Source organism: Setaria viridis, chromosome 5, assembly GCF_005286985.2.
Source record: "Setaria viridis chromosome 5, Setaria_viridis_v4.0, whole genome shotgun sequence".
In the NCBI taxonomy this organism is placed as follows: Eukaryota; Viridiplantae; Streptophyta; class Magnoliopsida; order Poales; family Poaceae; genus Setaria; species Setaria viridis.
The window spans coordinates 4,271,255-4,283,964 of record NC_048267.2 but is presented as its reverse complement, the minus strand read 5'-3'; the positions used below and the strand labels follow the sequence as shown (position 1 = coordinate 4,283,964).

The window sequence follows — 12,710 nt, the reverse complement described above, 5'->3', positions numbered from 1 at the left end:
CCGAATAGTAGTCGAGGTCCTCGATCTCATCCATATTAGATTGTGATCTGGACAAAGCCGCCTAGTAGACAGTGGCCGCGTTGCGGAGTCTGGACGGGAATCGACTTGGGGAGAAGTCCGACTCGCACGATGACTGTTGCGCCAGCTTGTGCAAGTCAATTTAACTAGAAGAAGAAGTCGAGTTGTACTCGGACTCATCCTCCCAGCTCTGACTAGGTTAGAAATTGAAAATTCACCGAAATTCTCGACGAGATCCTCCAGTGCTTTGTGCTGCAGCTTCATGGTTGGCTTCTTCTTCTCCGGGACCGGCGCGATGTGGCGGCGGAACTTCTGGAGCCGTCTACAATGCAAACCCAGGAGCCGAAGACGAATGTCGCACCTTCTTCAAATGTGGCGATTGGCTTGATGATGACTTGTGCCATCGAGTCCGCTAGCGGATTCTCAGCGAGAGTGTAACATCCGCGGAAATCACCAACTAAAATCACCCGTTAAAAATCGCTTTCAAAATCTTTTTACCGCTGAGCTCCCGGAAATCTAAAATCTTCCCGGCGATTTTGCTGTCCCGGCACCCAAGCCGACATCCATCATTTTTATCCGTGCCCGTAATTTCCGCCGCGTGCCGTCGTCAGATGCTGCGCGCGTGCTCTGACCGCGTGCCGCGAACGCCGCCGGCCCCCCTCTTTTTATTTCTCTTTTTTCCCTCCCCTTTTCTTTTTCTTTTTCCTTCTTCTTTTCTTCTTCTTCTTCTTTCTTCTTCCTCCTTCCTCCTTCTCTCTCCTCTTCCTTTCTTCCTCCCGGTTCTTGGCGCCACTCCTTGGGCCGGCCCCTCCCCGGCGCCATTACTCCCCCCGGCGCCCACACCTCCCTGGCGCCATACCGCCGGCCACCTCGGACCCGCACCCCGGGCCACGTGCCGCCGCCCCGGCGCCGACCCCTCGCCCGCCGGCCCCTCCGCCCGGTGCGCCGCCGCCGGCCTCCTACCTCCCCTGCGCACCGCCAGACCCGGCCCCGTCCCATTGCCGTGCCGCTGCCGTGACGCCACCCCCAGAACCCACGCCGCCGGCCCGGCCTGCCCGGCCCCTACCTCCCTGCCGTGCGCCGCCCGCCGGACGGACCCCACCCCTTGCCGCCGACTAACACGCCACCGCCGGCTATAAAAGGAGGCCGCCCCGGCCGCCCCTCTCCCCACACCACGCCACACTCCAACCTCCTCCACCCGCCAACACCTCCAGCACCACCGCCGCTCGTGCCAGGTCACCACCACCACCCGAGCGCCGCCCGAGCACCGCCGCCGCCTTGACCACCGCCGGCCGCCCCTCTCCTACCCCAAGTGCCGGAGGTACGGGGAAAAACGGGATCCTCTCCCCTTCCCCCACCTCCTCCGCCCCACGGTCGCCGCCGGTGAGGCCTGCCGGCCGGCCGCCGTCGGCCCTCCACCTCCCCCAACCTCCTGGGCGACCCAGTGAAGGAAAAGGGAAAGATTCCCCAAAATTCCGATCTAACCCCCAACTTTCACCAAATTACAAATAGGCCCTCTCACCCCTCTCAAGCACTTCTTTCGGATAAACCCCTCCACCTCCAGAAATAATTATGAAAAGGTCCCTGGTTTATCGCAAAACAGTCCTAACCCTCCTTTTTAAGCCCCTAACACATGTTTAACTCGTCATTTCATGCGCCAAACTTCCTCCAATTAATCCCAAATTTCACCACGTCATCCTCCAGAATACTTCCGTCGATCCATATCCAAATTTCCCAAAAATATTCCTTCTACCTATTTTCTGTTCGTGTTTTCTGTTCGGAGCTCAACGGATAAAAACCGATTTTCTTTTATTTAATTGTGTGCCCGTTTGTGTGTGCCGTAGATCGCGGATTACCCGAGGAAGAGCCCGAGGAGGAGTTTGACCGCGAGCCCGAGCCCGAGGACCAGCAGCACGAGCCGGAACTCCCGGAAGGCTTTGAAGACGACAAGTCCAATCTCACCCTTTGATGCATACTTAATACCTAGCTTTTCAAACACAACCTATTAGCCTATTTTATAAAATGCATATTATTTTATTGCAAGACATGGTTGGATAACCATCCCTTTTGATTGTTATGAACGTTCCTTGTTGTCCTATGGTTGTCTCTAAATATGACCCGCTCTATTTAGATGATAACCACTGCTAGAACGCTTAGGAAATTGCTACTCAACTTCAATCATTATTACAATGGTTTATTTGGAGAATAAATGTGTGTGTGTTCAATTGGGAAAATGGTTTTTCTGGGTTCAAAGGAAAAGGATGGGTAGACGAGATGAATGGATGTTTCTTGTGTGAAATGCCAGGATGTTGTGCTCGTACCTTAGTGGTTGAGCGATGTCGGGAGATATCCATCTTGTCATGGTTAAGGACCGAGTTGATGTGTCATCTTACCTAATTCAACCATCGTGCAACCACTCGACCGTTGTATGGGCAACGGCTTAGCATAAATCCCACTAGCTGAACTGTTAGTCTTCAGGGGTGCTGGTGAGCAACGGGAGCCCATGGAAAAGGAGTAAGATCTTGGTGACTTAGGCCCCGGTTACGGTCTCGTGGATGGACCGTGAACCCCTTGGGTGCTTCCGTGAGGACTAGCCAGTCTTAGCTAAGGTGGGTAATGGCTTTGTTAGGATCCGCACCGGCACTAAGGTGATCGTGCCGCGGTACCCTACTTGTGGGTAAAGTGTACAACCTCTGCAGAGTTAAAACCTATCCGGGTAGCCGTGTCCACGGCATTGGACGAGTTACGGCTCGGTCACACAACTAGCACCTGGGCATGGATGTCGCGTGTGTGTGTGTGTTGGATTTTGGAAGTGTCCGGCAGTTGTGCTGTGAGCTATGGCAGACGGGGAGTCCGATAGCGATAAAACTTGGATCCTTTTAGTAGGATCAACCCCACTCAATGTTCCGGTTACTACGGAAAAGTTTTACGAAAACTTGTTTGAAAACGAGCCCATGCATGTGTTCGAAATTTAGCTTTACCACAAATGAACTCTAGTCTATCCTTGATATATCCTGTGCATATACTTGCTTGTATCCCCCTCCGTGGATGGGGTTGGACTTGTTGAGTACGTTCGTACTCACCCTTGCTTTGTTGCTACAGAGGAAGATCCGGATTTCGTCACCGAGAACTTTGAGTAGAGGTTGTGTCCGCACCCAACGCTGCCTGTGGTGTTGGCCTGTCCAAGATGCTGCTGTTGCCGTGTAGTCCCGAGTGCTGTCTTTTGGCAGTCGCTTGGTTAGCCGCTGTTGTTTATTTACTTCTTACCGCTGCGTGGCTCTCACGCCCACTCCCTCAGGAGTTGTACGGTGACTGAATTATCTGTCGAATAAATGTGCTATCAGCCTCCTGGGACTGATATTTGTATCACATTTAGTCTCTACTTATGTGGGGACGCTTCAGAGAGCCCCTACCTAGCGCGCCGGCTGTCGGTGTTTAGACCTGGCAACCTATTGAGGGGGATGCCCGAGGCAGTGTTTTGGTTGGTGGTGCTCGTCGAACTCGAAGGTAAACGCAGACACATGATTTAGATAGGTTCGGCCGCTGAATAGCGTAATACCCTACGTCCTATGTGTTGGTTGTATTGGATTGGTTTGGAGGGGGTCCCTGCCTCGCCTTATATACACGGGGACCGGGTTATAGGTCGGTTGATTACAAGAAGACTAGTCGGATATGATTAGAGAAGTCCTACTCTTATTACAATGAGTATTTTCCTAATCCTCGACCACTTCCTATCTTTTCATATAGACTACGTCGCCCTGCGCCTGGTCTCCATGTCACATGTGTCTTGGTGTCCAGCTCCATATTTGGGTCTGTTCAAACCTTCTGGTAGGCCCATAATTGTATGTACGACAATAATGTACACTCAACTTGCCAAGAACAAAGATAAGAAAAGTAGGGAAAAGTTTTATTTTCACCCTCCAACTGTAGCAGAAGTCTGCTACAAAACCAGACAGAGAGCCATCCAATTGTCAAAACCGGGCAAATTTGACCCTTTGGGTAGTTTCGAGAGTGGTTTTGCATTTTCTAGAAATTTAAAAAGTTTTAATTTAATAAAAAAATACGTAAATAATTCATTTCAAATCAAAAAATATGAAGTTGGTACCAAAATTTTTCTAAAAATGTAGACTATTCGTTGGTACTTGTTTACAACATATTTGTTACCATTCCTAGTCTTTTATTGCTCGTAATAAAACACAAGAAACATGGACAACTAAGATTCAAATAATGCCATATAAGACACCAACATTTTCAAAAAATCTTTAGCACCACTTTGATATTTTTTGATTTGAAATAATGAATTTTTTAAAATTTCTAAAAAATGCAAAACCACTCTTAAAAGTACCAAATGATCAAATTTGTTGAATGACCGTCCGTTTCCAGTTTTATAGTTGCGGGTTTGAAAATCAGACTTCTTCTGCTTCAAGGGTGAAGATTGGACTTCCCCTAGAGAGTACGAACATAAACTTATTCATTAACTGATCAAACCTACGAGTTCTTACGTCAACGCGGCCTCGAACGTGAACGAATCGATGTCAGGAAAGGTGCCAGGGTCCTCGACGTAGATGGTCCGCACAGGGCAGTTTTTAACGGTACGATGGACCGTTGTTTCCACATGGCCTGAACTTAGTCTTGTGCAGACCGATAGTAGCCAGCCCGAAGTAAAATGCAACAGCACCTTTTGATTTTAAGTTGCACATTGCCATCAAGTCTGATGGTCAGTAACTGTCATGAACATAAGTTAAGAAGGAGCGGTGAGCAGGGATGAGGACAGTAGGAAAGTACGGTTGAATCTTTGCCACCGTTGAAGCTGAAAGCGAGTTCCTCAAGCCTGTAAAGCGAAGTTTATGAGAATCAGATTCAGACAAAACTGTAACCAACTGCACTCACCCACCCAGCCTAAAGAATTGAACATTTTAAACAACAAAAAGGATACAAGAAAGTAGACCGTAGAAACAACTACCGATAGTCTTTGCATTTTCCAAACGCGTATCCACTCTTGTGCCGCGTGTGATGTTTATGATGTAGTTAGAGAACGAGTCGATTTTCATTTTTATATTTAATAATTAACCCAGCAGGTCCGGGTGGGGCCTTGGGGTATGATTGAGTTCCCCCCGATAAGGATTTATCGGCGAAGATAAAGAAAGCAAATGATTTGAAGGATTTGTCGGAGAAGATGGCCGGGATGTTGAACAAGCGGCAGGTTGCGGCCACCAGCAGGCGGCAGGAACCTGGTGCAGGCTAATTTCACAATATGCCTCGGTGCGCCTTCTCCGATACTCTTTCACTCTTTCTTCAATCTGTAGAATCATGACATCTCATTGTTTCGGATGAGACCTTAGTTACCAACAATTACGTGATAATTGTTCTGTGTAACTACTATAAATCCTCATCTTCTAACTCAAGAGTATTCGTAGTACACCTTGGATTAGTGGCGGACCCAGCAATAGGGGCCGCCCTACCTAACGCCGGCAGCGAGGAACCCCGACCCCTTGTTCGTTGCGGACTCCGATCATCCGACGCCCGCCTGCTTGGTGGGTTCTGTTTGTGCGTGCGTTTGCCGAGCCGGGGGAGAAGACAACAACGAAAGCGAAGGGGTATATATGGGCCAGACAACTATAGAAGAGCCCATTCAGTTCTCTGTGGTAGATTAAGCCCAAACACCAAATGACTCAGAAAACAGCGATGTTCATTACTTGCCTGATTCCCTCACAAATCTCGTGCGCATGAAGCGAGCTGACAGCCCCATCATGGTCAGAGAGACAGCACAAGCTAATTGGGCCGGGAGATGCATAGGCACAAGCTAATTGGATGATGCATAAGCACAAGCTGTTGATATGTGCTAGTCGGGTATAGTACGTAGTTGTTCTTCTCATGATAATATTAACTATTTTGTGATATGTGATTTCCGGGTCTAGTAGTTGTACTCGTTAATCAATTTTTTGGTGGGTATACTCATTAATCAATTTATTGTTGGAACTAAAGGATTGTATCTTTTTTCATTGGATGAAAAAAAATCTCAATGTTTTATAAGGGATGCCACGTTTTTACTTCTTTTCATCTACAAAAGTTCTTATTTTGTGCTACTTATCTATGTTTACAAACATTGGTTACTAGTTTGGCAGCTTTGGTCGAATTTGTGCTTCTCGTCTCTGCCCTACCTAAAATTTCCGGCTGGGTCCGCTTGGAATATACTAACCTATTACGGTATTACCTATCTGCTCCCAACTCTTCTAATCTTAAACAAGAAAGCAACATCCAATGTGCACTTTTATGTAGTGCACACCGATGATCGTACTCAATACCGCAGAAAATGAGCTGCAAATTGATGAGATAGTAGTGTTAACCTGAATCAGCAGATGAGAATTTCCATTCAGCAGGCCATACAGGCAGGTTTATCTTTCACATTCAGTTACTACTTACTATAGTCATTTTAAGAAGTTTCAACATTGAACATGCTAAAACAACAGATGTAGCATGAATCTGACATAGTGACAAGTACCTTTGTATCCCTTCAGGTTCGAATGGCGCAACACACCATGCTGGAGCATTGTTCTTAAAAGGCCCTCATGTGGGGAACTATCAGTACAGGACTGCATGGACCAGGACAGTAGTTGATAAACACTGAAAATAACAGTAAAGCAACAGCAAAGCGTTTTGTCAGAAAACACAAACCTGGTGCCTTCTCCATGCCGGTCTCTGGTACAAGTGATTGATGCCAAGAATTTTGCGGTCAATGTAACCGACAGCATTGCAAGGGGGGCTTAATATCCCCCTTGTACCACACGTCACCTAAACATTAGGGAACATTACAGTGAGTTGCAGTGTTTCACAAAACAATTGGTAATTAGCTCATTTCTGAAGCGCAAGAAATAAATTATGAGAAAAATCCTGTACTGTTAAAACTTTGTCGTAGTTTGGGCTGTCAACATTTTGCACTCTGAATTCCCAGTCAGGAACATAAATTCCATAGGTAGACCACTAGAATGCAGCATGCAACAATCCTTGCAAATGCACAGATCATGCAATTTGCATGTAGAAATGAAACCTGTCAGTGTGAGAACTAAAAGGAAATAAAACCTTGCATACCATTGGGAAAGGTACATTCTGAAGATAGAGAAGCCTGAACTTGACTGATCCTGAATCTTTGCATCTTTTGTAACAATCTCTAGAACTGCAACTGCCAAGTATGCAAGAGCAATCCTCTGGAGGAGCAAGAACCGGATTACTCTTGATAGCACACAGCTTCCTTTTGATTCAGATATTATGAAATTTTACTGGGTTTCGTTGATACCTGGAGAATTCCACCCCATCTTACGTGCTTCATGTCAACTCCATATGTCAGTTTATCCGGAGCATGCGAGTAACCGCCTGGAAAAGTAATTTCATATGTAGTTTATCTTACAGCCAAGGCTATTATGCTAGAAAGCAAAGTCACTGCAGGGCTGACTTTTTGATTAGTTGTCCACTATGTTGCGGGTTCGCTTATATAATCCTCATATACTCTAAGATTAAAATTAGAATGGTTGCATGGTACGGTATATTATGCTTGTACCTATTTTTGTTACTAGGAATCACTTGCTTAAATAAAAAGTGTAATAAGTATGAGTAGAAAAAGTATTTAAGTCAAAATTCTATTAATTTTCTAGCAAATGTATGGAGATCCGTTATAATAAAATATAGTAGTAGAAATATAAAAATATATAAGGTTTAGAAAATACAACCACATTTTTTACCGTAGCAACGCACGGATATCTTGCTAGTAATTAATAATTTCTGTTTTTTCAAAAATAATCGCAAAGACTATCGGTAGCTGCTGTGTGGGTTCGTTATGGGCTGGGTCAGTGCAGATGATAATGCACGAGGTCTACGGCCCAACTAATGCGGTTACCAAAGGAATGGGCCAGGCGATTTGACAGAACGGGTAATAGAAGCCCAATTTAGGGCTTCCTCGTGAGCTTCTGCTCCCTTCTCTCGCTGCTCTCTCGCTCCGTCCGTCGTCTCTCTGTCCCGCCGCCGCCACCGGGTAGCCACGCACGCGCCGCTGGTGACGGGACACAGCAACCCACGGCCCCGTCCACCGGAGGCTTTCTCTCGTCGAGCGGCCGTCTCTCTCGTCCTCTTCCCCGCCTGTACTGGTACTGGACCTTGCTTACACGGGGGGAGTACTTTTCATTCCCTCAATCTCAATCCAGTGTGTTCCTATTGTTTTTCTGCTTCGTATTCTTCCTGCTTATGTAATCCACACATCCATGGTTCAATCAGGTTGTTGTTCTTCGGTACGCAAGATCAATCCTACAGAAGGTGCGGACGCAGTTTCTTTCGCCGAACAGATTAGAGTGCTTCATCTGATCCGGAAAGTCCCCGTCAAGTGCGCCACTTTGGTTGAGAGAAAATACAACTAAGGCTTGGCTTGCGGTAGATATGGTGAAGGCGGCAGCAAGGGTTCGGTATGACCTCGACGTTCTCTTTGTTTTCCATGTGATCTTACCAGTTGCTACCATTTTGAATGCGAGAGTATTATAATTGCAAAGCATTGTTTCGCTGCTTTTTACTACCTTTTTCTGGCCATTTACTTCAATCGAATAATGCTAAGCTGGAATGCTATCACATGTCCAACTGTAAAGCTTAACAACGCTTGCTCTGAATTTAACTTATGGTAGATATGCAACTGCTTGTCACCAATGGAATTAGCGTATAAACTTCCAGTAGCAGGCCTTGTATACTTTGATGCTGTGTTTCTGTTCTTTGCCATCTTAACTTTGCATCGACTTCTGTAGCTATGAGCCTGGACCAGCTTTTGAGGAGGTCAAAGAAGAAGCCATGCTTGACATATCACCAACAGAATCGACAGAATTTTGGCTAATACAGTGGCCTAAAGATCAGGTAAAGTTGGATCTCTTGCACCCCAGTAGGGTGTTCTTACTATGCTGCAATGCTGATTGTTGATGTCTTAATGTCTTCTGTTCTACGATGCAGTTAGATGTTTCTGATTTCCATGGTAAAGAGCTTTCTCTTAAGCTGCACAAGGATGGAAACATAGGCAGTTTGGAAAGTTCCTCAGGTAATAACTTTGGTGAAGTTGCTTACTGGATGATTACATGGTCTTAATAGCCTTTGAGCTTTTTGGAGATTCTACACTTTGAGTATTGTTCACTCCAACTTTGATTTTGCCAAATAGCATCTGTATCCTATACTTAAGACATCATTGTTAATCCTTTCAATGGAACCATTGCATTTCCATGGTTAACATTGTGTCTGAATTTATTCTTTTTGGCAGCACAAATTAAGCATCACCTGGAATTTTAGTCGTACTTAAGTTCTTATTCTACCAATTTCCTTGTTTAATCTTTAGGGAATGAAATAAATTGAAATAAAAATGTATGACTTACTATTCAGTTTGTGAAAATAAGGTGGTACTCATTGTCAATATTCATAAGTTCCATCATTGAAATGAAATGTCATCTTTATCATGTAATGCACTGCTAACTCATTAATTCCTTCACTTGGAGCTAGACTCAGTACATGCCAAACATCATTGTCCAGTTATTGTGGGAAAGAACTACTCAATTTTTTCACAGAAAATATCAGCTACAGGCTGCAGCTAACACACTTATTTTTTCAGGGAAATCTTATGAGCTTGTCAGCTTTGCAGCTCAGCAGCCAGATGCAACTGTCTTTCAACCATCAGGATCAGAAATGAAACCTGGTATGGTGGAATTTCACTTATTACTTTAATTGTGTGGAGTTTTTCACATATTCTTTTGCCCCTTTCTTGAGATAGGAATCTTGCTAAAACGCCGCTGTATATGAATATTTGGTTTAATGGGTTAGTGTTTCAGGCCACAATTGACATTGCATTTGATGGCTTTGGTAGAACCCTAAGCTAGCACTCATTAGATAGAAACCCTTGATATTACTTCTTGCCATTGCTAAAACTTTAGTTACTGGTTCGTTGATAATATTAACAATATAATGAGCCTTCTGCTTAAAAAAAAAGAAACAATTACATGATAGTTTGTAGCATCATATTTGTTTTGGAAATGTTAATCTTAGTCCGTTATTTTAACATGTAGTTCAACTTGTTAGTTTGGGTTGTTTTGATCATAAGGGAAATACTGAAATGAGAAGAGAAGAATCAGGACATGGTTCCCATCTTTGAAACTTTATCTCTAAATGTCAAACTCGGAGATATGATTCACTTGTAGCTCTGGGTTTAGTAAAGGAAACCAACTGTGATGCAGAAACTATCTAGGGATATATTGATAAAACATAAGAGATGAACTGTAGAAGTTGGATCCTATGCCAGCCAAGTGTCAACTAATGAAGAATATCTCTTCTGCATTAATGCTTCTTAGTGTTCTGGTGAATCAGTGTTCTTTCCTGCATGACAGTTCGATCATGAAAACAAGGTGGCGTAGTAGACATCATCCTGTAAAACATGTAAATTAATCTAAATAACTATTCTCTTTTTAACGGTTGTTGTGTTAAGCCTGCAGTATTTTGTTTCATGTTTAAAAACAAGCATACTCTTCTTAAAATCATAAGGGTTTTTGGCAAAGGAGGAAAAATATCCATCACCTTCTCCTGTCTTGCAGGCACTACTTCTAAATTTGTGCAAACTCTCAAGTAGTCCTGTCTTAACTTTTCTCATCTGCTATTCATATTTTATGTTTTTTTGTATGAATGTCAACTGACAAAAACAAAAAAATACAGTGGGGAAGATATCACGGCGAGTTTGCTTAGTTCGTTATCCTGAAGCTGAGGAATTAGCTAAACCAAATTTTGGGGGCCTTACTCCTAGCAGTAAGATATCTGCAGGTAATTCTTTTCCTAAAATTGTTTTTGTTTCACCAATTCCACTTTATACTGCTAGCATTGTAGCCAAGTTGGGCAGGATATGATGTTACTGCTAGATAATAGTCGAAATCACTAGATTGGGGTAGTTCCTGGCAGTTAAATCTTGTGAATTCTTGGTTTTCTGTTCACGGTCTTGTATTATTGTAAGTTCATAACTATTCAGCAACAGAAAAGACAAATCGGTCCAAGTGCATATCATCTATGCTGGTAACCTTCAGGCATATGGGTAACCTTATCTTTTATTTGTGTGAGTGCTAATTTAAAATATCTGCTTCTTTTACCATGAGATGGGAGGTCAGCGGTGAAAGTAGGCACATTAAGTAAAGATGGCCCCATAAGATTTAATCACTTATTCAGATGTATTTTTGAGTTCAGTGGTGATGAAATGCATTTTTTCCCAATAACTTACATCTCTCTCTAACGAAATAATGCGATTCTTCACTGATCAGAGTTCTTGTGGTCTCTCAGGTTCTTCTAGGAAGACTAAGTCTCGGTTCACTAGCGCATCGAAGAACCGCAGCAGCCAAGGCTCAGCCCTTTCACTGGGCCAATGGAGCGCAGAGCCGACACCCAAACACAAGCAGAAGAGAAAGGACAAAAGCAACCTGGGGCACTCAAACATGTCAGGCAAGGCCTCCGAAGGATCACAGGCTCGTGGGGCAGAGAGCAACACTACGACCTCGGAGATGCCGCAGTTGTCATCAGAGAAATCGAAGAAGAAGAAAAAGGTTAAGATCGTGGAGTAGTAGTGTCGCCTTGGCAAAGAGATCAGTTTCCCCTGAACTATCAGCTGCTGACGAGCTGTGCGGGGAATACGGGTCTGTAGTTCCTTCGTGCATCCCTGTATCTCGATTTTTGTTTGATGCGGAACATTTTGCTGCAGTGTTAGGTGTTGTTTGTGGGATGATACTTGGGAGCAGCCCGTTGCATGGTGCTGGAATACCGCTATGTAACGTTCTGGCTCTATTTCAAAACCGAGCTCTGCTGCGCTGTTTCCGTCGTTGTGCTGAAAGCAACGACCCACGAGTCCCTGAAGTTCTGAAAGCCTGTTGCTTTCGAACCTGAAAATCATGATATTGCTATCTAGGACTGGGAGCATGCTAATCATAAAGTCCTTAGATCCTTTATTTTGTCTTCTAATTTTATGTTTGTATAAACATGACGTTTAAAATTAAGGTGAACGTCATCTCTTTGTTTGAATTTACCTCAAATGTATCTCGGACGAGGTCACGACGATGATGTGATGCCCAAAGCCCGCCTAGGCCCAGGCTCCCCCCAGGAGGGGGGCCGCGCTGCCCCTTGGGCCGCGCTCAGCAGGATCCAGGTATGCAGACCCCCGCGGCCCGCGCGGCCCTTCCCTTCGCAGCTCTGCCTCCCGCCGCAGCAGTGCCGGCCTACTATGGAGCAGGGCGGCGGCTGGCGGGCTGCTGCCGGACCGGGCGGCGCAAGCGACCTGCGGTGGCGGAGGCCGCAGGCCGTGCACAGTAGCCTGATGATCTCGAACTCGAGGTAAACTGCCCCTCGGATTCTCCTTAGCTGTATCGTTGTTTGCTCGGGTTCCGAAATACGAACATGAACATCAGATCTCGCATGCTTGTTTAGTTCTTGCACGCCATCAGACCGCCCGATCATGGAAATGTATGCCGGTGTGGGTGGTACAGTACATCTGAATATCCGATATTCCGATTTGCAATTTTGTTGGGAATCGCAAGTTCAATTTCTGCACCGTAATTCATGCACAATCTGCTTGCAAAGAGTTTCCTTTTCCTTTTCCTTTTCCAGTCCTAAATCTAAGCACATATACTTTTATGTACTAAAATTATCAGTTAAGC

At 45.0% G+C, this 12,710-nt stretch overlaps 1 protein-coding gene and 1 pseudogene across 1 annotated transcript; one reads left to right on the top strand and one right to left on the bottom strand.

Annotated features, from left to right (window-relative positions):
- Positions 1–4,736: 4,736 nt before the first annotated feature.
- Positions 4,737–8,366, bottom strand: LOC117858893 (uncharacterized; annotated as a pseudogene).
- On the top strand, positions 7,972–12,001 carry LOC117859235 (uncharacterized). Its single transcript, XM_034742440.2, has 7 exons — positions 7,972–8,156; positions 8,284–8,468; positions 8,799–8,904; positions 8,998–9,082; positions 9,644–9,727; positions 10,735–10,839; positions 11,347–12,001. The coding sequence occupies exons 2-7, from the start codon at positions 8,443–8,445 to the stop codon at positions 11,622–11,624; spliced, it is 684 nt and encodes a 227-aa protein (XP_034598331.1). The 5' UTR covers positions 7,972–8,156; positions 8,284–8,442; the 3' UTR covers positions 11,625–12,001.
- Positions 12,002–12,710: the final 709 nt, after the last annotated feature.